The sequence below is a fragment of the Pelecanus crispus genome, chromosome 7, assembly GCF_030463565.1.
Source record: "Pelecanus crispus isolate bPelCri1 chromosome 7, bPelCri1.pri, whole genome shotgun sequence".
Taxonomy (NCBI): domain Eukaryota; kingdom Metazoa; phylum Chordata; class Aves; order Pelecaniformes; family Pelecanidae; genus Pelecanus; species Pelecanus crispus.
The window spans coordinates 15,271,995-15,298,802 of NC_134649.1; the positions used below are offsets into that span (position 1 = coordinate 15,271,995).

At 36.4% G+C, this 26,808-nt stretch overlaps 1 protein-coding gene across 2 annotated transcripts in view; it reads left to right on the forward strand.

The window, feature by feature from the left end:
• Positions 1 to 26,808, forward strand: part of UNC13C (unc-13 homolog C) — a 196,520-nt gene that overhangs the window by 52,598 nt on the left and 117,114 nt on the right. For both annotated transcript variants that reach the window (XM_075713782.1, XM_075713781.1), the window contains 3 exons: positions 3,256 to 3,475; positions 11,402 to 11,629; positions 16,265 to 16,406. In XM_075713782.1, the coding sequence (XP_075569897.1) occupies positions 3,256 to 3,475; positions 11,402 to 11,629; positions 16,265 to 16,406 (590 nt within the window). The remainder of the gene's footprint in view (positions 1 to 3,255; positions 3,476 to 11,401; positions 11,630 to 16,264; positions 16,407 to 26,808) is intronic.

Consider the following 26,808-nt stretch of genomic DNA (forward strand, 5'->3'; position numbering starts at 1 on the left):
AGGACAAGGAGTAATGGTTTTAAACTAAAGAAGAATAGATTTAGACTAGACATAAGGAAGAAATTTTTTACAATGAGGGTGGTGAAGCACTGGAACAGGTTGCCCAGAGAGGCAGTGGAGGCCCCATCCCTGGCAACATTCCAGGTCAGGTTGGGTGGGGCTCTGAGCAACCTGATCTGGTTAAAGCTGTCCCTGCTGACTGCAGGGGGGTTGGGCTAGATGACCTCTAAAGGTCCCTTCCAACCCAAAGCATTCTATGATTCTGTGATTCTATGACATTTTCAGGCATAAAAGAACTCTCCAGATACTCTCCACAAAACCAGATGAAGAAGTGCAGTCACTGATGAGAGTTAAGGAAGAAAATCCCCTTTGGGCAAGTTATTCCTCTGATTAAGGCTTTCCTGGTTTTTAGTCTCCCTCAGCTTTTTCTAGAGGGAGTATTAATGACTCTGATGGAAACAGGTTATTTGGCTGGTTAGATTCAGAATGGAAATTCTTTGAAATAATGTTTTCTATTAAAAAGCAAATGCCAAAAATTACTTACTCCAAAAATTAAAACCTGAGGTTAAATGCTTTGAGCTTTGCCACCTGACATTGTTATCCTTCTGGTATAACACTTTCATGACACAGTAAGTTTGTATGTTCCCAGGCACTGATCCAAAGACATTTTAAGCAATGTCAAAGTATTAACTTCAGTGACACTTAAATGTGTGCTTTCAGTTGAGCATTCATTTAATTGCTTTGCTGAATAAAGAGGCAGAGCTGCAAGTTTGTGAAAATAATACATCGATGACATTGAAAAAGTATCTCAAGTAGTATATGACAGAAAAAAACTTCAATTCAGAGGATAAGCAGATAACTAAATAATCCTCCTTTATATTAACAGTGCTAAATGTTGCCATGCCCAGAGCTCAGTGAATGCATATAATAGATACATTTAAACAGAGAAGAGTATTAGGAATGAAAGCCTCTAGACAGTAAGATAAATAAAATTTTCCTTTATGATTGTAGTTTGCTTTATTAACAACAGGGGAAAGATCATGTTCAGCAGCAAAACCAATCTACAAATTGTGTCTTTCGGCTGAAAAAGTCATTTATGTTCAGATGTTTATTTCAAGGCCTGTTGAGCTCTGCCATTTCATTACTTACTGCCGTTTCAGAAATAGATAAAAGTTACTGGTAAAATTCTAAAATGATTTATACTGTGAAAAATCAGTGAATCTGAATGGGGTGAAAGGGCAGGATTTGTACTGATCCTACTAGAGTTCAGGAGTGCATGAGTGTAATCTGCAAAGGAATCTTCAAAGACCTGGTGGTTTCTGAGAAACATGATTCCTCCACAAGCTGCACAAATTCACTTTAGGTTGTTTTTGAAATTTTCTTTCTGATCCCTGTAGCTGGTAAGCTGTGACATGATAGGCAGAGGGTGGAGAAATGCACAAAGATGAAGTTTGCAGAGTTAGGTGGCCATGACTAGCCCAGTCCCTCTTAGCGTCTGCCAAATTAAACCAGTGCAGACCTTTGCTTGCTTTCAGGGGAGTTACTAGGTGGTTAATTGTCTAGGATAGGCTAAGAAAGCACCCTGGAGAGCAATTCAGTACTTGTTTTAGTCATTCCTGCTGTATCGGCTTCTTTTCTTAGTTCAGTTCTACAGTGTTCTCAGAAGTGCTAGGATCAAATGTCCATGAAATGTCTGACCACATTTGTTTGGCCAGGCTTCACAGGATAGATGTTGTTTTTAGCATGTACCTATGAACTTCAATATGAGCTGTTGCAGCCTAAGCTACTTAACATTTGGTTTTGTTATTTGTAGTGCTTGAATCTATGAGTCAGTAGATTTATGGCTACATGGTAATGGTTTTCCTGTGGTAGCAATAATCCTTTAATTGATGTCTCTGTGCAACATTATGCAGATATGCACACAGACAAAAAATTATTAGACAATTTATTATTAGCAGAGTATCTCACATATTTGAGCAGAGATGCAGATACATAAAACCAAGAGCATGCCAGCATGCTGTTAGAGAGGCTAATATCTTGCATTTGGCATATACTTACCATAGCTGAATATTAAAATTATGGGAACATTAACAAATGCTTAACTGAATAAGTTAGCCTTGCTTTCTATACTATCAGAACTGTGGCAGTGATGTTAAAGCTCATATGGACAAACCACGCAAATTCCAAAATGTTGTTCCCCAGTTTGCTACAGCTACACAGCCAGCATTACAGCTAACTTGCATTATATGCACACAAGACAAAGAGATGGCAAGACAGACAGACTTTCAGAAATATCCTACTTCCCACTGTGCTACATCTTTTAATATGGTTCCTTCTTTCTAAAAGAAACAATCTATTCATTTATAAGGGAACAGGTCTAGAACTTCTCATACATTCATGGCAGCCAGGTGTGCATTTAGTGGGGAAAAAAAAAACCCTAAACCAAGGTCATATTTTTGTCTGGTGTCAAGTGCTGCCTACAAGCTGCTGAGTTTTTCTTATTCCCAACAAATGGACTGGACTTAGAAGATCTGAATGCCTGAAAACAAAGCTGAGATTCAGGTTGTTTGCAGTACTAATCAGTGAGCAGCTGATAACTGTTCTCCTGCTAGAACTGGTGTGACTTCTAAGCCAAAACAGTCCAAGAAATAGGTGTGGAATTTTGAGAATATGGATCATTCTTGTTTATAGGTAAAAAGCATCTTGGTGCCTAAAAAGGAAGTAGTGAGTGTGCTATTATAGGAATACAGACAAAATGGAACCATAAAGTTGGCCTGCTTTTATTTGATGAGGAGATTATACAGACACTAAGTATTGAAGGATAGCACTGTATATAATCAAAGCACTTTTTGTGCAGTGTGTCTAAGTTCCTGTAGGAAGTATTTAAATATTCAGAAGTAATGTGTTAGGTAGTTGCTTTCAATGCATCAGTGACTGTAACGCTAATGAATTTTTAAATTTCTGTCCCAAAATATAAAAATTATATATAAGTCTCTGTGTTAATTGACTGATCTGATTCCAACTTAACTCTTCTGTTTCTGTAATCAGTCAAAATGGTCATCCAAGGTTCTTTTGTCTTTAAAGTGCAAGGCAAAATGATGAAATCAGTATTTTGTAGATTAGTTCATACTTCTATGTATATTCTGATATTTTGTAACATTGTAAGTGTAATGACATATGCTTTAGCTCCAGTTCACTTGTATTAAACAATACTTCAACCAAAGTCTTGGTTATTGTTTTTTTCTTACCTAACAGAAAATACATGTCTTCAAGAAGACATTGCAGGCTTTGATCTACCCAATATCATCAACTACACCTCATAACTTTGAAGTTTGGACAGCTACAACTCCTACATACTGTTATGAATGTGAAGGTCTACTTTGGGGCATAGCCAGACAAGGCATGAGATGCACCGAATGTGGTGTCAAATGCCATGAGAAGTGCCAAGACCTCCTAAATGCTGACTGTTTGCAGAGTGAGTATTTCCTGACTGCTAAAGCTTTGCAGTACTTCGCACCTTTGCATTTTGTGTGTACACTAGGATATTTCCTGAAATGAAGGGCCAGATCATCAGGAATCAGTGAAGACATGTTGATGTTCATTGACTGAGGAGCTAGCCAGAAACCTTTTGAAATACCTATTGTTAATTTTGCTTTTGTCCCTGGAACTTGCCAAATGTTGCTGGTCAGTTACAAAATAAAGTTTGGTAGCATTAGTATATTATTTACTTTCCACTGCCTATGGCAACACCCAGAGCAATTTGTTATATGATGTAAACCCTCTTTGTTTTATTTAACTCAGATTACAAGAAATATCAAAGCAAAGATTAAAAAAATATTCATAATACTTATTGTAGTCATATTAAAATGCTATAGAATAGATGAGAATATGAAACAGTAAGTAGGATCTTGCCCCTTCAAACTACCAAACCATGTATGTGTAAGGGAAAAAAAATATTAGTCACGAAGTCCTTTGGAACTAGAATTAAGGTGAAACAACCTTTTTCTTTGCTTTTTCATTGGCCAGATTGATTCCAGCCATGATGTATTCTCCTCCGTAAAGACCTGAGGTGCATTTAAACCATACTTAAATTACACAATTACTACACAAGATTCTAAACAATAGAAAACCAAGACCTGCAAACTTTCTGATATCCTGATTTTGGAATGGAAGGAGCTCTTACAACTCTGGAATTATTCCACACTGTTCACTGTTGATATGTTCCTGAGGGTTTACCTAACTTCTACATGTAGGAAAACCACATAGATATTCTAGTCAGGTCTTCTTCCTTCCCACTGTGTTCTCTGTGTGAGGAGCTGTCACAAGGGATGGATTCTTAAGATTCATATTGTTCAGGAACTAATCACAATTTCCCAGAGCAACTGACCCCATGGAGCATAAATCAATGACAAATTTCTAAATCAAACTGCTTAACTGAGCTTAATTGTGTTTCTACACTATGGTTGAAACTGGGCTGTGTTTGACAGCTAAACTTTTGACATAGTTTCACAAGTGAGAAAATAATATTCACTTTGAAAATCAAATATTATAAAAGTACATTGTGCAGCATTAATATGATTGTTGGTGGTGAGTTTTCAAAAGTGTATAAACTAATGAAGATACTTGTGAGTAGCTTCTTCACTAAGTGCAAATAACCTCTGTTACCTGTGTAGTAACAAAAGAAGGTACGCTTTCATAATGTCAGTTTCTGTTCACTCTTATTGACTAATTGTCCCATTTCATTCTAGGTACATTTTAAGACTAGCTAAAAATAATTAATTACACATCAGCCCATTGATCTCTCTGTTTTAGGTAGTCATTTGACACCCTAGTTCTGCTGGGAATCGCTTGGCTTATATTACCTGGACTTAGAGGCATGAAAACGAGTTAAAAGAATGATGGGCTTGTGCTTGCACAGGATATGTGCAAGTCATTTGCCAACTAACTGCTTGTTAAGTTGATGGAGGGAGTAGGAAGTAGAAATAGCTTTCCTAAATTTAATCTCTCCCCTTATGCACATCTTCTTTAGCCCTATTTATGTACAGGAGGAAGAAAACATGGAGGGAGGGGCATTGAATTGATTCTGATATTCTTAAAATGGAATGTGGGGTTCATCTTGTAGGAGGACCTCAAAACAAATCTGTATGGATCACAGTGGGTCTCATTGAAGCTTACTCTCTGCATATTCTTCAAGGAATCCAGCTATTGCTGGATTTAGAGATATTTCTCTAGGACTCTTATCTGCTGCTCCCTGAAAATATTGATTGTATTTGTGGCAAAGAGATAACTATCAAGTGTTCTATACAGCGTTGTGGGAATTCCCCTATGACAATTACATACATAATGGTCTAGTAATAAAGCATAGCTGAAACTTTCTCCATCAGATGCGGACGTTTTCTTTCTGATGATTCAACAGAATAGCATATCACATTCTAAGGCATTGTTTCAGAAACATTTTTAATTTAAGGAAATCAAGATTGATTCACTCCATGGGTGAGACATATACAAGACATCTTGATTTAATAGTCGTATAATGAAGTATTGCAAAGATCAAATGGTTATGAGCATCGTAACCATGCCTTTCTGTTTGGAGGAACCTTTCTGTTGCTGTTAGTTGTTCTTGTCTCACCAAACATCTGTGAAAAACCTCCTCTATTCCACCAGGCTTCCCCACCTAGTTACTGCATACCATTCAGTCCCTTTTTGAATTATGTTAGAGGGAGTTGGGAGTGGTTTTTGTACTGGAAGTTTGATATGGCAAGGGCATTTATTTCTGTCTCGAGGATTATCTGTCTTGTAGTGCACTCTACTAAGTACAGCACAACACAGATCAATGGTGTATTCTAAAGAGATGCCTCACATCCAATCACCCCTGATTTTAAGAGTATTTAGATCTTACCTTTAGGATTTGGATTAATTTTTATCAGAGAAAACAGCGGTTTAGTCTTTGTGTTCTCATTCCTGCAGAAGTTTGCAGAGTGAAAAATAAAATTCCTGAGATGCCTGTGGAAACTAGCATATATAAAGTATACTATTTTAATATATTCCTGCTATTTGAAAGAGTCACATTTCAAACAGGAATTGTTACTAAAGCTTTCTCCGCTCAGTTATAAAAGCATTGTGAGAAAAGTAAGATCCAAGATCATGTCCCTGACAATGTCAGGGTTACAAGTTTTTTGCCATCCTCATCTAGTCCATGATTTCTCATAATAGAGAATCGTTAGAGAGATTGTTCTTTCTGAGGCTTCTTAAAAGTAATGAAATCTCTTGCCACTGTACACACTGGAAAACAACATTCAAGCCAGCTAGGCCCAAGTGTAATACCTTTGTATTTCTGTTTGCATGACCTCCAATTTGGTTGCAGTTCACTTCCTTCTGAGCAAGAGTACAGGAACTGATTCCAAATGTTTATATTGTCATGCCTCTATGGAGGGGCTGAGCTGTTATTGCCACTCAAAATTAGTAATCCTTTCCCAGTGTGGTAAAACACTTTCACATGATATTTACATGCTGACCACACTTCTTCCTGTTCCACCCTTCCCACTGTTAAGGAAATAAACTGCTGCTAACTTGCTAAGAGCTGAGCTGCTTTTCAGGGTGCCACAACCATGCAGGTGGCATGAGAGATATATCCATCCCTGTAATGGTTGAATCTTGGCAAAACTGAAAAGCTACAAAAGACATACAGAGTAGAAGTATCCTGTTTATCTTCCTCTTCACTTCTGTGAAGAAAAACTCAGTGCAGAGGTTCCCTGGTCCATATCACCAGTCCAAAAAACCAAGAAATGGTTCAGAGCACCATATTGCCTTTGAAGAACTTTTACAAATATATAAATTATAAGTTTGAGAGAGAGCCTGCAAAAAATAAATAAGATTGGCAGTCATCTGTAGTGTAAACAGTTTGGAAACATTGAACAACTAGGTCTTGAAAGAATAAACCTCTAGAAGGCAAGCTGCAGATAAAAAAAAATACTCAACACATCTACAGGATCCCAATCTTCCCATTAGTATGCAAATGTTTTTGAGCATCCTGTCATATTTTTTTGCAACAGATTAATTGTTCAGTGAGTTTGAATATTATACTACTTTGAAAATGGGGTTCACATACTTTGTTTCATTTATGTTAAAAATATTTAACATTTCATTGAAAAAATTAATTGACCAGTGTGGCTGGTCAAATCTCTATTTCTAAGAAAGCTGATGCTACGGCATCATAAAATGAAATGAATGTTATTGACTGTGGTTATTTTTATCACAGTCATCCTTTTGGCCATTTCATAATCACTAGGACATATGGCCTCCAAACTTGTGTGATTTTTTTTCTTTTTTTATATGTAATGATTGCTAATGTAGACTGTAGAAATGAATTAACATCTCAAGCTCTTCAAGGTCAATATCTAAGCTTGTTCTAAATTAAGTTTAAAACAAATCAGTAGTCCATTCATTAGACCTCTCATCTTCAAAAAGATATCACTTTCTAGTAGTAGGTGCAATATTAAACCAGAATTGATTTCAATCATGCTGAGTTTCTATCAGTCCCTAGGGTAAAAGGGGCTTGTTAAATTCTTGTGCAATATAAGTTACAATATTGTCTTAATTAGTCTGATCAATACTGCATGGAAAGAGCTGTTGATAGACTGTCAGCAATAGAGGATGTAAAAATAGCTGCAATAAATAATTTAGTATAAATAGAAGGCTATGCTGATATTTCAGTAAAACTTAGAGCAAGTGGCATTTTAACACATATTCTAGTTTTATCTGTACTGTCTCAAAAATCAGCAAGGTTTTCAACAGGAATACATTATTGTCATTCAGATTGTGTCCATGGTTTATCATTTGGTTATTATGTTGTATATATACTTTTTAAGGAAGGGCAGAAAATGAGAGAAAATAAAAAATGTTGCTTTCCTGCATCTTGCAAGAACCACCTGTCATGCTTTCCAGGCAGCATATCAATCATCTCTTTTGTGATAAAATCACTAGAGAATTCTTTAACTTGTATTTGGTTTCATGGTAGCATTTAATTAATTTTCTACTAATTCCTAATTTTTCCGTGTGGAAAAATCCTTAATCACTAGAACTTTGTTCTTCCACATTCAAAAAGATTATGTACTCAGACCAAGAGATTTTCAGGATTTCTCAAGATTTAGTAGCCATGGAAAACACCTTGAAGAAGCCATATAATTCAGCCTTTTGAGAATCTGGAATCGCTGGTATCTGGTATCTCATCCCACACTTTTCCAGTCTTACAACTTTATGTCTTTCTACTTTACTATATGTATCTCTCTTTCATCCTCCAGTGTGCTAAGAAACCTTCAGACACAATCAAAACAGTAAAGAAAAAAAAGCATAAAATATTTGTTCTGTAAGACTTCACTGAGATCTTATGCTGAAAGATGATCCTTTCTAGCTCTATAGATGTGTTGATAATTTCATCATTAGCCATTGCAAGCTGCGAGTACCTCAACAAAAAAATGCCATCAAAAGAACTTAATGGTGTTTGATGGTATTGTAGAGAAGGAACTATGTTCCTGTTCAGTATTGAAATATCTGAATTCTAATTGTATACCAAGTTGTTCAGCATAATTTTGTCTTAATTTTAGTATCTCTTTAAAGGGAACCATAATACTTTGATCCTCTCAGGAGTTGAGGATGGCTGGTTGGATGATGTTTTCACAACCTTTTGGAAGGGTAAAGTACTTACTGCTGCTAGTGATAATGATGATGACGATGATTGTCACACTCAGTGCCACGAGCCCTCAAGTAGTGTTTAACAATATGAGCTAAAATTCAGCAATATGTATAACAAGTGGTAATGTGTCATTGATTATAAAATTTGTAGTATTCCTGCATCTTGCTCTATATGTCAGTCTCATCAAGAGTTGAAATAGCCTATTTAACACTGCAGGAATTTCAATTTTTCTTCCAACATTTGTAATACCATTTTGCCCACACAAGTCTGATGTTTCTTTCCTCACACCCAACTGCAAGATGGACATTTGTTTTTTTCAAGAGTACACTTAGGTTATTCCAATACAATATGTATTGTAAAGACATTGATCAGAAACACTTTCTTCTGGCAGACAAAGGACATTTTATAAGAACTTCACTGTGGCTTTTGAAGGGCCTCTGAGATCAGTTATGATTTTTAGACAGCGAAATCTCTCCAGAGCTCTCCTGGGAAGAACTGTGACTAAAACCTGTAACAACGTGGTCTCCTTATACTCTCTTTTTCTTTTTTTTTTTTTTTTTTTTTTAAACTCAGTAAAAGCTGAGTATTTTTGTATTTTCTTTGTTTTCCAGACTTGTTTTATAGGATAGACCTGACATACCACCACAGGTTAATAGAGTCAAGATGTTATTCTCACACAGATAATATCCTTTGACCTCTTCTACAATTCTCATATATTTACTGAAATTATCAATAATGACAATTTTACTGGAGAGAGCAACCTGTCTGTTCCATACCTGTGATATATTATTTTCTTGGGTGGTCATTCAAGAAGAGTTTTCCAAAAGGCCCTAAAGTTTAATACCACACAAGAACAAGTGTGGTGTGTAAAGATTAAGTTTTAATGTCACAATTTAGTGCCTACTGCTCAGCTTTTTTTTTTTCTCTTGTTTTCCTTCTTTTTTTCCTCTTTTTTTTCCTCCTGTTTTCTTTCTTCTTTTTTCTGTTTTCTTTCTCCTTTTTTCTTTTCTTTTTTTTTTCCTTTTATTTAAACACTGGCATTTGGTAGTACTGTGAAAACAAAGCAAGCTGTCATGTGACACTCCATGTGAGTTACAGATCATTGCCAATGTAATGGCAAAAGAGAGCAAGCGTTGCTGCATCTCAGGACTGACCCTGCAATAGCTGTGTTCTGTCATTAGGTTTCCATCTGCATGACACAAGCCTTTGTAGCAAAGCAATAAATTTATTTCTTGAAAGGATATTGGTTTTAGTTAGGAGGTTCTCTACTTTTTATTGCCATGATGTTTACATCTATTAATACACCTGCATCTTTCTATTTCATAAAAGGAAGGAGACTACAATTCTCTCCCTTGAATCCTATCCCTGGTCTGCAGGTCTTAAGAGCAGGATAATGCAGGACCACATCACTCAGTACAATAAATTTGCAAAATTAGATTTCATAAGATTCTCTATCCCCATCTCACTCTTTCCAGAACCTTCTTTGTGTCTACTAGACACAGTATTCCTTGCAGGAATTCCCTGGGTAGTTCCAGTGTTAGAATTCTTGGAAAAGCATTCCCTTTAATCTGTTCAGCTGCAGCCCTAGTACAATGTCATATCTACTCTTTGGGAGATAGGGCATGGAAGAGTGCCTTAATAGCCATCAGAAGATTCCATGTTAACATCGAGGTTTGTGAAGCACTCCTTTATTCATGTATAATGTCTAAAGAAGGGATAGAGTGCACTACTGATCCAGAGTGAAGATGTTGAGTCAGTGTTACAGAACTGTTCAACAGTTAACGTAGTTTCAAATGAATCTAAATGCTTAAATCCAGTCGATGTTTAAGTTCAGTAGATTTTGAATGCTTTGTTAAATGGATTTATGTGATAATTAAAATTTTTTTATGAACACTGTTCCAGGAAGGAATGAAAAACTTTCCATGAGTGCAGGCAGCATCAGTAAATATTGAGATATATCTGGAAGCAGTCAAGAAAGCTTCTGAAGCTGCTATGCTTATTTCTTTCTACTGTTCATTAAATTTCCACTGTGGGACAGCATAGCAGGAGTCTAGATTAATCTCCTTACTGTCAAACTAAAAATTCTCTGAAAAATGAGGTGGAAACATTAGCTGTTTTAAATACTGTTTCTGTTAATTTGGGGGAGTTGGGGGGGTTGTCCTAATGAACCAAGTATAGTTTCTTGTACCATCCTGCTCCAAAAGCAGAGAGAGAAAGGAATGAAAATATTGTTATATCATGCTGACTTAGAAAAACTCCTAAGAAATTATTTGAAGAATTATTCACATATGCATTATTGAAGTTTAGCTAGTAACAGAAACAAAGGGCAGAGCAGACAGACCCGGATACTGAACACTTCTACACACCTTTCTGGAAGAATCAGTATGCCTAATTATGTGAGAAATTTTACTCACATGTTTGGATGTTTTCACAGTACTGATCAGTACTGAATAGTACTGATTCAATATATATTTCTAGGTATAACACATACCTGACTGAAGTTGAATATTAACCTGTCCTGTTAAACTAAATAAACTGATAATTTTTGTTATCACAAAGAATAAATATAAGAGGCTTGATATTATCCAGATGAAACACATATCTCCTTTGAGTACTGCAGTACCAAGAATTGGCTGGAGACCCTAGAGGAGAAAAAGAATTAAGATAGCAACTTTTTAATAAAAGTATTAACCTTTTTTCTCATTTCAGGAGCTGCTGAGAAAAGTTCCAAACATGGTGCGGAAGATAAAACACAGAATATTATTAGTGCTATGAAGGAAAGAATGAAGATTAGGGAGAAAAATAGACCAGAGGTGTTTGAAGTGATCCAGGAAATGTTTAATATTTCCAAAGAAGATTTTGTACAATACACAAAAGCAGCAAAACAAAGTGTTTTGGATGGAACATCCAAATGGTCGGCAAAAATAACCATCACAGGTAAATTTTCTTCTGAACTGTTTGCTCTAAGGGCTGTTTCTTTCCTAGTCCCTGGTTCGGGAATAAGATTTATTAAAATTAGAGCTGGAACTGTGTGTTCAATTGTGTACTTGGTGCATCTATAAATGGTTGGATTTATAGTATACTAACTGGAAGTTTTAAGCTACAACTGTTGGTAAAACTACTTTATATTCCACTGATAAGTAGTGTGGAAGATAAGTAAATGGTCCTGTTGGGTCTCCTTTACCTCCTACCAATATCTCCTGTGCTAGTGTTGAACTTTTTGCTACCAGTTGCAAGAGTTAAAGTTCACAGTGGTGTTTATGGGTTTGAATGACTGTAAGAACACTGCAGCTTGCAATTCCAGACCCCATTGGTTTGAAGCTCATCATCCATTCTTGTTGCTTGACCAAGGGTGTGTTCCAGTTAAAGTGCTGCTGAGCCAGGGAAACCTGTGCACCCAGAACATTCTCAAGATTGGTTCCAACTGCATTAGGCTGGTTGCTCATAAAGATTTCCAAGTCCTCTGTCTTTGACATTTTAGTTTTTGAACTAAAATCTCAGTGCCGAAAATCTAAATAAAAGCTCAGCTGACTGCACAGACAAATAGAGATTAAACTAAAAGACCAAAGAATTGAAAGGCAGTGATGTGAAACATCAGAGGACTCTGGTTAGATTTCACATCTAAATTAGCCTCAATTTTGTTTTAATGTAATGAAAAATAATAAGCTCTCTTCTGATACTAAAAGTAAATTAAATATTTTCTCTTTCTCCAGGATTTGCAGTATTCCTGTTAGGGTGGATAAGGAGATAAAGTTTAGGAACTTAGTTTAGGAACTTATTTTTAGCTTTTACTAGTCAGTTTTGATAAAAATGAGTGAAACAAAAGCCATATTTTTAAAATAAACAATAGTCTATACGTAAGTAACACACACAGTTTTCTCACTACTTAGCAGCAACTTGCATAAAAGGTATGTTTGAGTCAGTTCTTGGTGCCTGATATTTCACACCTGTATATACGGTAATTTTGCTAATGTATTTTATAAGAAATTTTCCATATATCCTCTCTAAGATCAAGCACATGCACACTGTTAAAAAAATACAGGAGTGTCCTTTACTACTCTTTTCTTTATGAAACAAGTGACTAGGATACCCTGAGCAGATAGATGGCATTATTTTAACAAGTTACTCAGTAAATGTGCAAATGTCTTCAGACTATCTGCTGGGTAAACATCAGTTTACTAGTGTTAGTGCAAAACTCACTTGTATTGCTGAATGGCTTGTTTCTTGTCTTTTAGAAGTAAAACTCATACTAACTTGAGTTCTGCATAATCATGACCTAATAAATGAATCATAGAATAATTTAGGAAGCGATGTTGGAAGGGATTTCTACAGTATATTCAAACCTTCTGCTAAAAGCAGGGTTAACTTCAAAGTTAGATTAGCTTGCTCAGGGCTTTGTGCAGACTAGATTTGAAACTCTCAAAGGATGGAGATTCCACATTCTCTCTGTGAAACCTGTCTTCCTTACTGGACAAGCAGTTTCAGTTATTAACCACTCGCACTGTAAAACTGTTTTCCTTATATCCAGCTGGGATTTCTCTTGCTGCAGCTTGCAGCTCTTATATCGTGTTATTTCACTCTGTGCCTTCGAGAAGTGTCCGGCTTCACAGAATCATAGAATAGTTTGGGTTGGAAGGGACCTTTAAGGGTCATCTAGTCCAACCCCTCTGCAATAAGCAGGGACATCCTCAACTAGATCTGCTTATCCAGGAGCTCATCGTCTCTGTGTCGTGCTCTTTAGGTAGTTGAGGACTTCAGCTTGATCTCCTATTAGCCTTCCTCTTCTCCAGGATAAGCAAACCGAACACCCTTAGCCCTTTCTCCTGCGTCATGTGTCCCAATTCCCCAGACAAATTCGCAACACTCCATTGGACTTTCTCCAGTTTGTCATTCCCTTTTACTGGGGAGCTTCAAAGTGCAGAAACAATATTTAATCTGGGTGCGGCTTCACAGGTGTCAAATAGATGCAAGTGAACACTTCCTTCAGTTTGCTGACTATACCCTGAAGAGAGAATGCAAGATTCTCTCTTCGTGAGAGAATTTCCCACACCAAGTGAAGAAACTTAGAGGCAAACCTAAGCTAATTGTTGGATCTTAGAGAAAGATGGAAAGAGAATCCAGACTTCCTAAGGACCAAAATATTAATAGGGAATAGGTCTTTCCCTGCTGGTGTTTCAGAGGTGTGTACTTCCACCTAAATAGCTTAGTATATGTTGGGTCCCAAGTTATAGAAGACTGCTAATTCCTTCCCTGACTGGCATCATGTTCTACCTATCATTTAAAAAAAACAAAAACCCAAACAACAACAACAACAAAATCAGAGTCGCTCTGCATTTACCCTTTACCCCAAACTTCCTAAGCCAGGTTGCAAGGCATTTGCTGCAGTCAAACTTGATGGGTACTGTGAAGTTTTTCTTCTTTACAGTCCTTACAATACCTAGTAGTGAGATGGGGAGTGACCATGAAAATACTCTGTACTACACAGAGGTTTGCTGGTTATCTTGTGGCAAAGTGTTAAAAGAGTTGTTGAACTTAAAGATAACACATTTTTGTCTTACAAAAAGACATGTGTTTCAAATTTGCTGACTTTTTCTGTAATGACAAGTGGCTGTCAGTAGTATGCTACCTAGCAGATATTTTTGAAAAAATAAACACATTTAAACAGTCCTTTCAAGGTAAAGCTGTCATTTTAACAATGAGTGAGAAAGTAACTGCTTTTTGAAAGAAACTCGTGCTATGGTGAGAGCATTATGGAAATGGATGTTTGGAAATGTTTCCATCACTATGTGATTTTTCTGCAAAAAACAATGTCACCTACAAAAACTCTAATCTGTACAGTTAAAAAACTTGGAAATGGAATTTTCTACCTTGTTTAAAAATCTTCCAGTGGGTTTTGAACCCATTTGTTAAAACTATGAAAATGCAACACTTTCTAATTAGTTTGCAAGAACAACTGGTTGACATCAGGCAAGACAGAAATTTACCAGCTGAATTTCAACAAAAACCTTTGCCTAATTGGTAGATGGGATTGAAAAATTAGTGTAGTGATTTAGTAAGTGCAGCCAATAATGCACTTCTTCCATTTGGATCTATGTATCTTTGTGAGGCAACTTTTTCAGCTATGGTGAGAGATGGAATTGCCATTTCCATTGCTGAAAGGTAAAGCTGGCATTCAGGAGGGGAAGGAGAAAGGCATTTGTCAAGTGGACCATGAATGAATTGCTCTCTGAGAGTTCGTATGTGTGTTTTTAGCTACACGTGGCTCTGTAGTCCAAACTAAAGCCCAATCATATTTGGGGCAGTATGTAAACTGTACATGGAGCTGAAGGATAGCAAATATGTGCCAGAAGAAATCTAGGGAAAATCTGAGATTGTGAGTCAGATGGATTAGGAAAAAGGGAGGCCATTCTGAAGGTTATGGGAAAGTGCATGACTCAAAAGAATAGTTGCTGAATTTTGGGACTGTCTAGTTCATTCCGAAGAGTTAGTCTTTTCAGGAATGAGGTGTGTAAAAAAGTAACAGCAACTTACTTTTTTCACTGAAGTCAGCAGATAGGACTGAACCCACACCGGGAGCTGATCTGCTGAGTAAGAAGGTGCCGTTTTTATGTAATCATTTTTCTGAGCACAATGAGGGAGCTTCATTACCCAAAATGATTGACATTAGAGAATGTTAACTAAATGTTACCACTGAGATGGTTTAAATAATATGTGCAAAATAACAAAACCAAGCTCTGCTGATGCTAGGAGCTGTGGCAAGTGTTTTAGCTGCAGCTCTCTGGGTTTGGTAAGCTGCTATTTGACAGTTCTGCTTTCTCCTGAGATTTCCAGTTTTATGAATTCGAATGGAAAATCAAATTGTGTGTATTTATATTTGCCACAAAATGCATACACATTAACTATACACCCACATTAACTGTCAGAAAGGCTGACAGATACATAAACAGTTAATGATAATTGATCTGAAATGTCACCCTGTCTGTGACAGAATAGGAAGTATTCTGAAAATCCTCATGGTTCATCTCTCACATGAGGAAAACAAATGACAAAGTCATAACCATGTCCCTTGTGTTTAGTTTCATAATCCACAGTGCAGATTTCTGAAAACTGGAGGGTTTATTTTGGAAATTTTAGTTTGGATCTTTGGAAAAACTTTGGAAAATATTTATTTACTTATTGGGGGGGGGGGGGGGGATTTTAGGGACCTATTAGACTCAAGCCAAGTTATACAGCAACATTATATTACTTGCCATGCTGATTAAACCAAAGTTTGAGAAGAGTATCTGAATTATGCATGGCAAGAAAAGTATTTGTTTTGTGCTCTGTAATGAATCTTTAAATGTATTACTCTATTAAACCATATTTATAAATTTTATACAGTCCAGAAGGGTAGTTAAACAAGCCTTGTCTATCCCTAGAGTAACAGACGCTGGGAAAATTCATCCGGAAAGCTTTCTTTCAGGAATCCTCAGTCTGAGGGCTTTGTTTCCTGTTGCTGTTGTCACTGTCTCATTTATTTCTTGGCAATGAAGGCTATGAGGGCTAAAGCATATTTCTCTCCTTTTGTTGCAGTTCTTTGTGCTCAGGGCTTACAGGCTAAGGACAAAACTGGCTCAAGTGACCCATATGTTACTGTGCAAGTTGGCAAAACCAAGCGGAGAACAAAGACTATTTTTGGAAACTTGAATCCAGTATGGGATGAAAAATTCTATTTGTAAGTATAGAAGAGACTGTTGTTTTTTGCTTTTTAAATTTACATTTTGGTGATATAATGCTACCAAGTGAAACAATTACTTAATCTGAAAATATTTTTTGTCTATACTATGCATATTCATATCATTAATAAATTAGCAAGTTCCGAAAGGAGACAGCATAGAAGTTATTGTAACTTTATCATATAGTAGTCATACAGCTCATAATTATGTCTTTTGGGGGATCTCTTGGTGGTGTCTATTTATTCTAATTTTTTAGGGAACTTAAGTGACAGTTTTCAGACTTTGACCTTACGTACCAAATGTTGGCATTATAAATGCCTTCCTATGTCTCAGATACTGACCATGCAAGTTAAATGCATTTTTATTCAACATTACGATTCTCCTGGGTAAAACTAGGGAATTTGATGATCCAGCCACCAAGCCAGGAAACATGAAATTAATTATTACTCTACCCTTAATCGGTTTAGTGGTGGAGTTGGTAGTGTGAGGTTAATGGTCGGACTTGATGATCTTAAAGGTCTTTTCCAACCTAAACGATTCTATGATTCTGTGATAGCAGCTGGTATGTTTCAGGCTCTGGGATGGGCTGTTTGTAATGTCTGTCCTTTCCAAGACTGAGTATTTTCCAGAAGTCTGATGTGGACAGCGTGGTACGTTCCTCCTGACTCCTTTCTTTGGCCACAGCCTCTGAACTAAATATGGTATAGTTTGTTGTCAGCATATCACGGAAGTTCAACCCTGACTGCAAAGTAGATGTTTCAGTCTGTAATACTTTGACTAAGGTTTGAATGTGATTTCATGGCAGTTCTAGTTCTGGCAATGTTCCTAGAACTTCTTTCAGAAATACATGTTACAGTACAGGAAATGCCAATTCATGGGTACTATACTGTTCTTTTCCTGAAAATATTGCCTTAGGATGCAAACGTTCCTGACTGAGAAGGTGACCAATCTGATAATAGGATCAATTTGCTCAGTGTTATTCCTTTACATGTAGCAAAAGTATTTCAGCATTTATTCTTTTCTCAGCTTGATTACTATGGGCTGCAGAATATAATGTGCACTTAACTACTATAGTTAAAGTCAATTAAGGATTCTGAAAGGCTATATAAACCCTAGATTTTCTTTGGAAAATTTTAAGTGAAAAAGAAATGTTTATTTAGTCAGATTTTTTAAATTGTTCAGGAAAGTTTCAGTCTACCCTGAAAACACCTACCACAGTATTATCATATGAAGTTAGTAGGTATTTTATGGAAGCTGTGTGAAAACACTAGTATAGTAAATTACGAAAAGAAGAAATTTTAATAATATAATAGGATATACAATTTCAGTGTTTGTTAAATACAACAGTTTTATTTGCATTTTTACTGAGAATATATGCAAACTGTTGACATGTTATAATATTCTAACCTTTTGGTACTATGTTATAAAAGTCTAATATGTTTACGCCTAATAGTGTTATTCAAAACTGGATGTTAGTTTGATACAACTTGATGAAAGCCTGTATCAGTGATGATAAAAATGATGTGTCATTTTTATAAGCAACGCTGAATTTATGAAGCAGCAGCAGAACAGCTCAGGATCCTGCAGACTGCCCAGTCAAGGTTCAGAATCTCTAGTTAGTCACTGTGTGCAACAGACGATTTCAAAATAACCACTCATCACGATGTAAAATAATTGTCTTCAGACTATAACATTGTTTAGTTTCTTCTTAAATTCTTTTCCTCCTATAACGAAGACATCAGTTGTCATTATTCCTATCTACATTAACCATGGAAACAATTTCTGTTATGGCTCAGGCATTTGAAATAGAGCTCCGTTTTCTTCAAGAACATGTAGTGTCAACACCAGAGGTTACTTTCATATCATGTAGCACAACAGCTATTTTCTCTTCCCTGTTTTTTTGACTAAAATCTGCTACCTTATTGTTGAGGAGGTTATCATTTCGCTAGTGAGTTTGAAAGAGGTATGACCCAAGATGTTGCTACTATTTGTCTGGAAAAAGTACTAGGTAATCCAACTATATTAAACAATGTGTGCCCATTCCTTTCACAGATTCAAAGGCCAGTACTAGAAATGAATAGTTAATTCAGAGAAAACACACACTCAGGTACTTTTTACAGGCTTCCCATACACAGATCATGTTGTCTTTTCTAGTTATTTGTGTTACTCCAGTGACAGTTGAAGTGTCATACCTCATTGAATGACTGTGAGTAACTAAAGGTAGGAGACAGTTACTTTTTGCATTTAATTCTATGACTTGCATAGTGTCAAAAGTTGGATGAGCAACTCAGCAAATTTGGTGTGAAGGTTTAAATGTATTTTCTCAAAGATGTGAGCAGGGCTACCATAAAATCCCTGGAAACTTGAAAATATGGGTTTTTTTCACCCAGCACTGAGTATTACTATCATCTGCTGCTCTAGCAATAACATTAATAAAAAAAAATCACAAACTCTACTATAGCATAAATCTCCTGAGTAACTGCTTTGAACTGAATACATTTTCAATCATTTTTATAACACTTGTACTTCCTAAAATAAAGTTATCTCCCTGAGCTATTTAATGCATTGGATTTCAATTGAAAGTATATGAGAATTTCTAAAGTGTATTAAATAAATGATAATGTTTAACTACAAGATTAAATCTAAAGTAGATCAATATAACTATTTCATTGACTCAGGAAGTTTCATTTAAATTAGGCTCTACTAGTGATATTTGAAAGTCCTGTTTAAGATCAAATATATTATAATATATTATAATCATCATTATAACTGCTAAATGATAAATTGCAGAAATAAAATATATCTCATAATCTTACAATCATATATTTACTCATCATACCAAAACAGTCGTTTAAATCTCCCTATCTGTTCCAAAACAAGGATTTGGAAAAAACATTGGCTCCCCACTGTGCATTTGCTCTGTCATAGCAGACAGAGCGAGGGCAGGGTTCTAGTCTGCAGAATCACGCATAACCCTAATATGGTTGTACAGTAAGCAGAGAGTGAATGTTTCTAATAAAACATAATGTAACCCTCTGCTAAATGACCATGGGATACTGGCATAGATTTTAACATGGGAACTCATAAACCGTAACTAAAGTAGAGCTTACGTACAGCTGCATGCATCTCAGTTAAAAAACAAGATTATCAGAGGAAGAATATATCTTTCCTTGTAATGTATATTTTTTTGTACTCAAGAAAGAGAAGTAAATAGGCCAGCAGATATTCCTTTAATGAATGTAATATAGGTGGTAAGGGCTTTGATCCTTTCTGTTGGCATTATTAGAAAGGAGATAACAGAGCAGTTTTTATTTTTTTCAATAGAACACCAGTGATAGGAGTTTTTTCAATGCCAGAGCAAAGGAAGAGTCTTTCAGCTATCTGTCACCTTCCTTCTTCTGGTTGAGTGTGGCATCTGATATGAGAAAAGGGACTGCATTTTTATTTTTTAGTTACAAGGAAGAGATATTTTGGCTGTATAGTTTTCAGCTTTGTACAATCTTTTAGAACTATACAGTATAATAAAACTCTTCTCCACTTTCATTCTTTTCTTGGCTATTTTCAACAGTTGATTGTTGAAATACTGAATTCTGCTTTTTTCTGGCAGTGTTGTCTAGCAAGCACACATCTCCAAATTGCCTTGCAGACTTTGCAGGTACCATGTTTCCTCTGACCACTCTTTAACATCTCAGATACTGTTGTATAATACAGATGTCTTTCATGCAACTGGATGATTATTTTACATCACTTATTCTTTCTATTTTGGTTGTCACTAGGCCACCATATGGCTCTGATAAATAGCTTCATTGCATGTTGATTACTCCTTTCAGTGCATGAAAACATTTGATCTAATTGATTTAAATTAGACCAATGAGAAGGGTTTTTTTGAAAAGTATGATCACCACATGACCAATATTACGGTCATCACTAAACTGTTAGAATTTGTCCAGTTTCTGACATTCTTGATGTTCCTGGTGATATAGTGAAAATATGCAATGCAGACATAAAATATAATAGAAGATTTACAATTGCTCACATAAAAAAAACCCCATACTTATTTGTTCAAACAAACTAGAATATTGCTGAGAATTCTTACTGCTATATATTTTAGCAGATAATACTGGGAAAACGTATCCTCTAGCACCAAACAGCATTGACGTAGATTAGAGACTGTGATAGTTAAAGTCTCTGTGTTGGTCAGAGAAGCTGTTCAACTGCTTCATATTTCAGATATTTCAGTCTAGAATTTCTGATGAAGTGAGAATTTCTGGCAGCTATTTCAGGCATCCAGCTGTGGATGTTCTTTCCTTAGAATTATCTAAGAGATAGAGCAGCTATCTGCTCTAATAAGCAGATAAGAGATATCTAAGAGAAGAGCAGCACTCGCACAGTTTGTTTATACTGCAAAAAAGTGATTTGTGGATTCATTTAAAGCAATACTTACTATAAGCAGCCATGTAAAGGAAATAAATACAACAAGAGGACTTTAACAAAGTCCTTTCCTACTGTCATTATATACATTCTTGATCAACTGAACTGACTTGTAAAAAGCGTAATCTTCATTGTACCTGAAGACAACAGGATTGGTTCACTGTTTAAATAGTGTTCCAGTTTCCAGTGATATCTAAACACAGTCTTGGGAGAATTGTTGAAGCAGCTTAAGGATTGTTTCATAAGCAAGAGTTTATAACAGAGAATTATATTACACAAACCCAATTAGGTAATAGAAACCTGCAAATTAGTTTACTGGATTTATCCATTCTAAAAATTCTTCAATAAGCAGCCAACTCTCTGAGAGACATCCTACTAATTAAATTAACTGTATCTCACAACCTCAGCCCAAAACAAGAGAGCAGAACATCTCTAAGAACCTATTCAAGTGGTAAATTTTTTGTCCAGCAAAAATGTTTTTCGGTTTCACAGTACAGCATGTTTGGTCTGAGTGTCTTTTTCAAAATGCTGTCAATCCAGGTTAATTTTATAAAACTCTCTTTGTTATGACAGAGTAAACTAATGCAAGAAAAGGCATAATTAGTTTCTTTTTACTTTATCAGAAAGCATAGCTGTCACAAATGCAGGTTTGTGAATCCTGCTGATTATGTCAATTTACTATGAATGAGTGACTTTACACAGTTTGATTTAGTAACAGTTAGAATTTACTTGTATCAATATTTTTAATAGCACTCAATCATCAATGATTAATAAAGTGATTAGACAAAATTGATCAAAACAGTGACCTAGTTACAGATTCAAAGATGGCAAGGTTCACTCTATTACTACATCGAAGTGCATAAAGGAAAATTAAATTACACTGAGTTGGAATGATTCACAAAGGGATTGCATATGTAGGGGATAAGGATGACCCTCCCATTGAGTCACGAGGTTCAGAATAGACCCCCTTGCTTTCTAAACTCCTTCTCAGAGGGGAGTCTAGTTGTGGCTAGGCCCACTCTTAGTCTCAGACTTGGTCAGCGGGTTATAAGAATAATGCTATAAGAATAATACAGCAGTATAAGACTCTCTTTGAAATTAAATCATACATCTACAGACCACTTAAACTGATTCACACATGCATACACACAAACATGAACGCATATATAAAAATGGTATGCCTGTTAAAAATTGCCCTCGAGTTCAGTGAAATACTCACGTCTAATGTCCTGGCATTTCTCAACAGGCGAGGGTTGGGCCTCGAGGAGTGGAGAATTTCAGCCCAGGCTCCGTTGTCGATCTTCGGCAATGGAGTTCTGGTTGCAGCAGACTTTCAGAGTCTGCTAGTTTCACTGGCTCCGAGAGGCGTCTCGCTCAGAGGGAGATGCTGGTGCAGCCCGCGGCAGTCCAGGAGAGCTCAAAGGGCCTCACTTAGGACTGCTGTTTATAGGATTGTGAGATGATTGACTTTAATCACCAGTAAATTTCCATCCGAGCCACAGTTCGCATCCGTAGTTGCTGGAATTCCAGTAATGATGATACCACTCTGTTTCAAGGCTGTCAGGCGTAGCTGTTTGTTCTTGTTCCCCTCATTAGCCATAATATGAAGATTTTGATAAGGACAGGGCCGCTCTCTGCTTCAGCCATGTAGGAGTTTCTGGTACAATTAAGGGGCGCTTAACTGACCAACTCGGTACGCAAAAGCGGAGGCCTGGAATTCCTGAGATCGTAAAGCCGTTGAAGAGAGAGAGGAATGGGGTGGGGGGGGGAGATGCACCACCACAATGGCCCATGACCACACTGGTAAAGAATTGGGACTGTCCAGACTAGGAGACAGGTAGTGGAGGTAAGGATGTCTTTAAACACATCCTTTCTCCTGCAAAGAGGAAAGGAGTATTTTTATATCTATTTTCCATGCTTATTTTTTTGGTATAACAAGAAGTAATAGGGACAAATTCCATTTAGAGAGGCTTAAATCAGACTGCAGAAAAAGTTTGCCAACAGTGGGGCTAATGAAGTACTGGAATAGATAGATCTCCTGAGAGACTATGGAGCTGTCTCTGAACACTTACGAACAGAGTGGACAGAATTCTCATAGCAATGCCATGGGTGTATCTGGTACTGGCTTGCAGTAATGGCAATAATAATAAACATGAGGGTAATAATAGCAATAAATGGCTTCCTGAAATTTATTCTACTACTCTCTTCCATGACCATGTGGTTTCTTTATACTTTTAGGACAAAATCTCTGTTATCACTTTCCATTTCCATCTAGACCATATGGCATCCAAGATATTTTAGTATAAGGGAATAAAAATAAAATTGATTAAGAATTTAGCAAGGTTCAAATCTTGGCTCATTTTATTTGCTTTACCTGCTATACAAAATTTATTCCTTATGCTTGTTTGTAAGGGGGTTTACAAAAAACAATGGTCTGTCATTTGCTCTGTGGTTTTTTAGTCCGTGATACATTTTGAACTATATTTTTACACACATAGTTCATGCAGCCAAACAGCACTTTGATTTTTTATATGTTTTCCAATTAAGTCAATGTTGACTCACTGAATATAACACTTAAAAGAACAATATATTGTCTTCCAAAATCTATTCCTTTAGTTTGTGGAAGACATGTAAGGTATATGTAATGGTCTACAACTAAAGCGATATCCATCTGAAATAATGATATCAATAATAAGTGTATCTATGGTTAGTATCACAAAGTGGTATATATCATGTTTTCTTTACGTGTCTTAATGAGTGTATGTCCAAAAAGAATTCAGGTGCTTTTGTAACAGGCTAAACAGAAATAGAATCTACCAGAGAAAGAAACATAAAAAAAACCCAAACAAACAAACAAACAAAAAAACCAAAAAACCAAAACAACCCAACAGCAAAAAACAAAGGTTATGTACTTCAATTACAGTAGACCACAGTAATTCTTCAGCAAGTGCCCTTACATAGGCAGGCTGGCAGTCTTCAGCTGGAGTAGCCTGCTGAAAACAAATTAAAAGATCTTCAGGTTTGTCCGTCAACAACAAGAGTGACTTCTCTGGAACTTTGGCAAGTCATGTTGGCTCTAGATTTGGCATTTCTGGAAAGTTATGTAGGGGAATATTATTTGCAACTTGGAAATCCTCATTGAAGAGCAGAGAGAATGTTTATAGAAGAAACTTAATCTCACACTGCTATTTTTTTTATAACCACTGTTGGGAATAAAAATGCATGCTAGTGCTTCAGGAAGGAAAAAAAGGCTAAATACATTTTGAAAAGGAGAAATGACCACTATGAGAGAGAATTAAGGAAGATATTTGTACAGCTATTTAACCTGTCTGTGAATCATTATCCCAGCTGTAAAATTGGCGTAAGAATAGTATAATGCTTCCCTTTTTTACATTTCTTTGTTCTGTCACTTGTGAGGATTTTTTTTTTAAAAGAGCACGGTCATTATCTGTAGCATTGAAAAGTTTCTTATTAGAGTACAAGTTCTTCAAAGCTTTTCTACCACTACCTACTCTTCAAGTAGTTTGCTGCGTGCTCAGGGAATACAAGACAGTTCTAAACAGATTTGTCTTTCTTATTATGACAGGAAAGATTTTTCTCCACCTCTTTGGAGCTCTGATTAAAAGTAGTGTATGTTTGATTTTTAGACTACTCATTTGTGAAAAGATTGGTTAAAAGTTGATTTAGGAAAAAAAGGTAAGCTACAAGATGTGCAAAACTGGAAGTGAACAGGCAAAAGTGTTGCAAAGGCTTGTCAGTCAAGTTCATCTTCTACATCTCAGACATAGTCTAATTTGCCTGCTGATTGCTTACAGAATTTCACCAAGATAGTGTATTTTATTGGAAAAATTATTTTCTTTAAGTTATAGAAACAACACTTCTTCTTTAGGGGGGAAAAAAATCCTCTCCACCTAGACTAACTATTCAGAGTATGCAAATTTGTTAGTGGATGTAAGAGTTTTTAGTGAAGGCTATAAGGAAAGAATGCTGTTATGATGAATGTATTTCATTTTGACAGAGTGGGGTATTAGTCTTCATACATTCTTTACCAGATTATTCATTCATTTGCATTTATTTCTTTACTGAAAGCAGAATAGTATCAATTAGTTGTTATTTTAACACTGGGTGCAGATCTCTTAGATGAGGTGTACAATCAGGTCATGCCAGTGCACCTAATATTAAATTTACATGAGGCTACTATAGTAAAGATAGTTTATTATTACATTTTTTTATTACTCTAGCCATTAGATTAAGCAGGAATGCTGTGAGGATTATTTCATGTCTGTGTGGCATTCTGTAAATGCAGAAGTAAGGTAGCATCACCAGATTGTTGATATTAAAACTGTCTCTCTTATCTAGCATCTCTGAATATACTGCAGCTTTTCCAGCTTTCAAAAGCATCAATATCTTCATTCTCTGTGTGCTAAAGAGCAATTTACTTCTCACCTTCCTGTATCACACCTTCATGAATACTTTTACTGAGCATATAAAACAGAGTGGCTAGAAGAGGAACACTGTAAATAGCATATGTTGTCTTTGCCTTGAATTCCCTGGGCTGATTTTCCTGGGCAGAGTAAGCAGAAGTAGGAATCCCACCCAGTGTTTTTTGCAAAGCCACAGAGCTTCTGCACAGATGTTACCAGTGACTAAAGCAGAATGTGCATCTCATTATATAGTGCTGCTTCCCAGAGGCTGGGCAGGTAAGTAGAATCATGCAGAGACAGCTCTGTAACTTTAATAGTAAATCTCCCTGCAATCTCACTGCCACAGAACAGGCCAGTAGAAATACATGTTCGTCCACCCTTCCGTTCTTGCATCACAAATCTATGCTAGTTTGGGGGTCTTGGACAGGAACGTTACAAACATGTAGCAGAGCTAAAGGTTTAGACACAAAGATGAACATGTGAGTAAACCCATTGCTTGTGATAAGTCTCACCATGTTTCACTGACCTAAGATTAAAGGAGAAAAAGATGTGGGAGAGACAAATGAGGATATCAGGGAAAAGTGCAGTCATCCTGACCATCTGGATAAATATTCCTGAATCAGCTAAGTGTACATCAGAGGGAAATTGGTGTTGTCTCAGGAGAATAAAAATATGGTATTTGTACTGAAGCACCATTTAATGACTTTATATATGCAGCATCTCCCTGAGAAGCAAAGCAGGAACAAGATTTCTACTGATAGCACAGATACAGTGATGAGGGTCACATAAATGCCTCACCAGTGATGGATCTCCCTATGCCATTGTGGAAATCCCATTTAATATTTCTGTTGTGTGCACAGCTAAATGCAATTCAGGACTCTGGCAATGTTAAGCAATAAATCAGGGTTACAGTTTAGGAAAATTAAATGCTTTCTAGTTTTAGCCTGGTTTCTTAAGGCAAAGATGTTTATTTGATCCATCTGTGTCTTCCCAGATTTTATATGTCCTTGCCAATAGCTTTTGAATTTTGTGATCAGTCAGAGAAATTTCACAGATTGCCTAATACTACGTCCATCATGTTCTATGAAAATAGGTGGTCAGACAGACATGAGATCCTAAAAGTGTCCTCAGTGTGAGCTCACCCCATAATAGACACCAGGGAGTCCATATGAAGGGGTAATTTATTAAAATCCCAATTATGGGAGAAGATTCAATATGTGATTGCAGTTTGTTAGATATCAGGAAAGCCAATCATAAGACAAAAGGAAACTAGGCTTCATTAGTTTTGCTAATCACAGAACAATGTGGGGTTTAATTACCAGAAATATCTGCAGTGTTAACATTTGGAATACAGACAGACACAAGCATTTCTGTGCCACTGAATGATGTCAGAGTGAGGCAGAGTAAAAGCTGTGCATGCCATTTTTAGTGACTGATTGGCCTTGACAGTAATAATACCATTTAAAGCACTTCATACTTCCAAAGCCCATTACCACCATTAATTAATTCTTAGAACACCCCTGAGGGGCACCAGTTGGGAGATAAG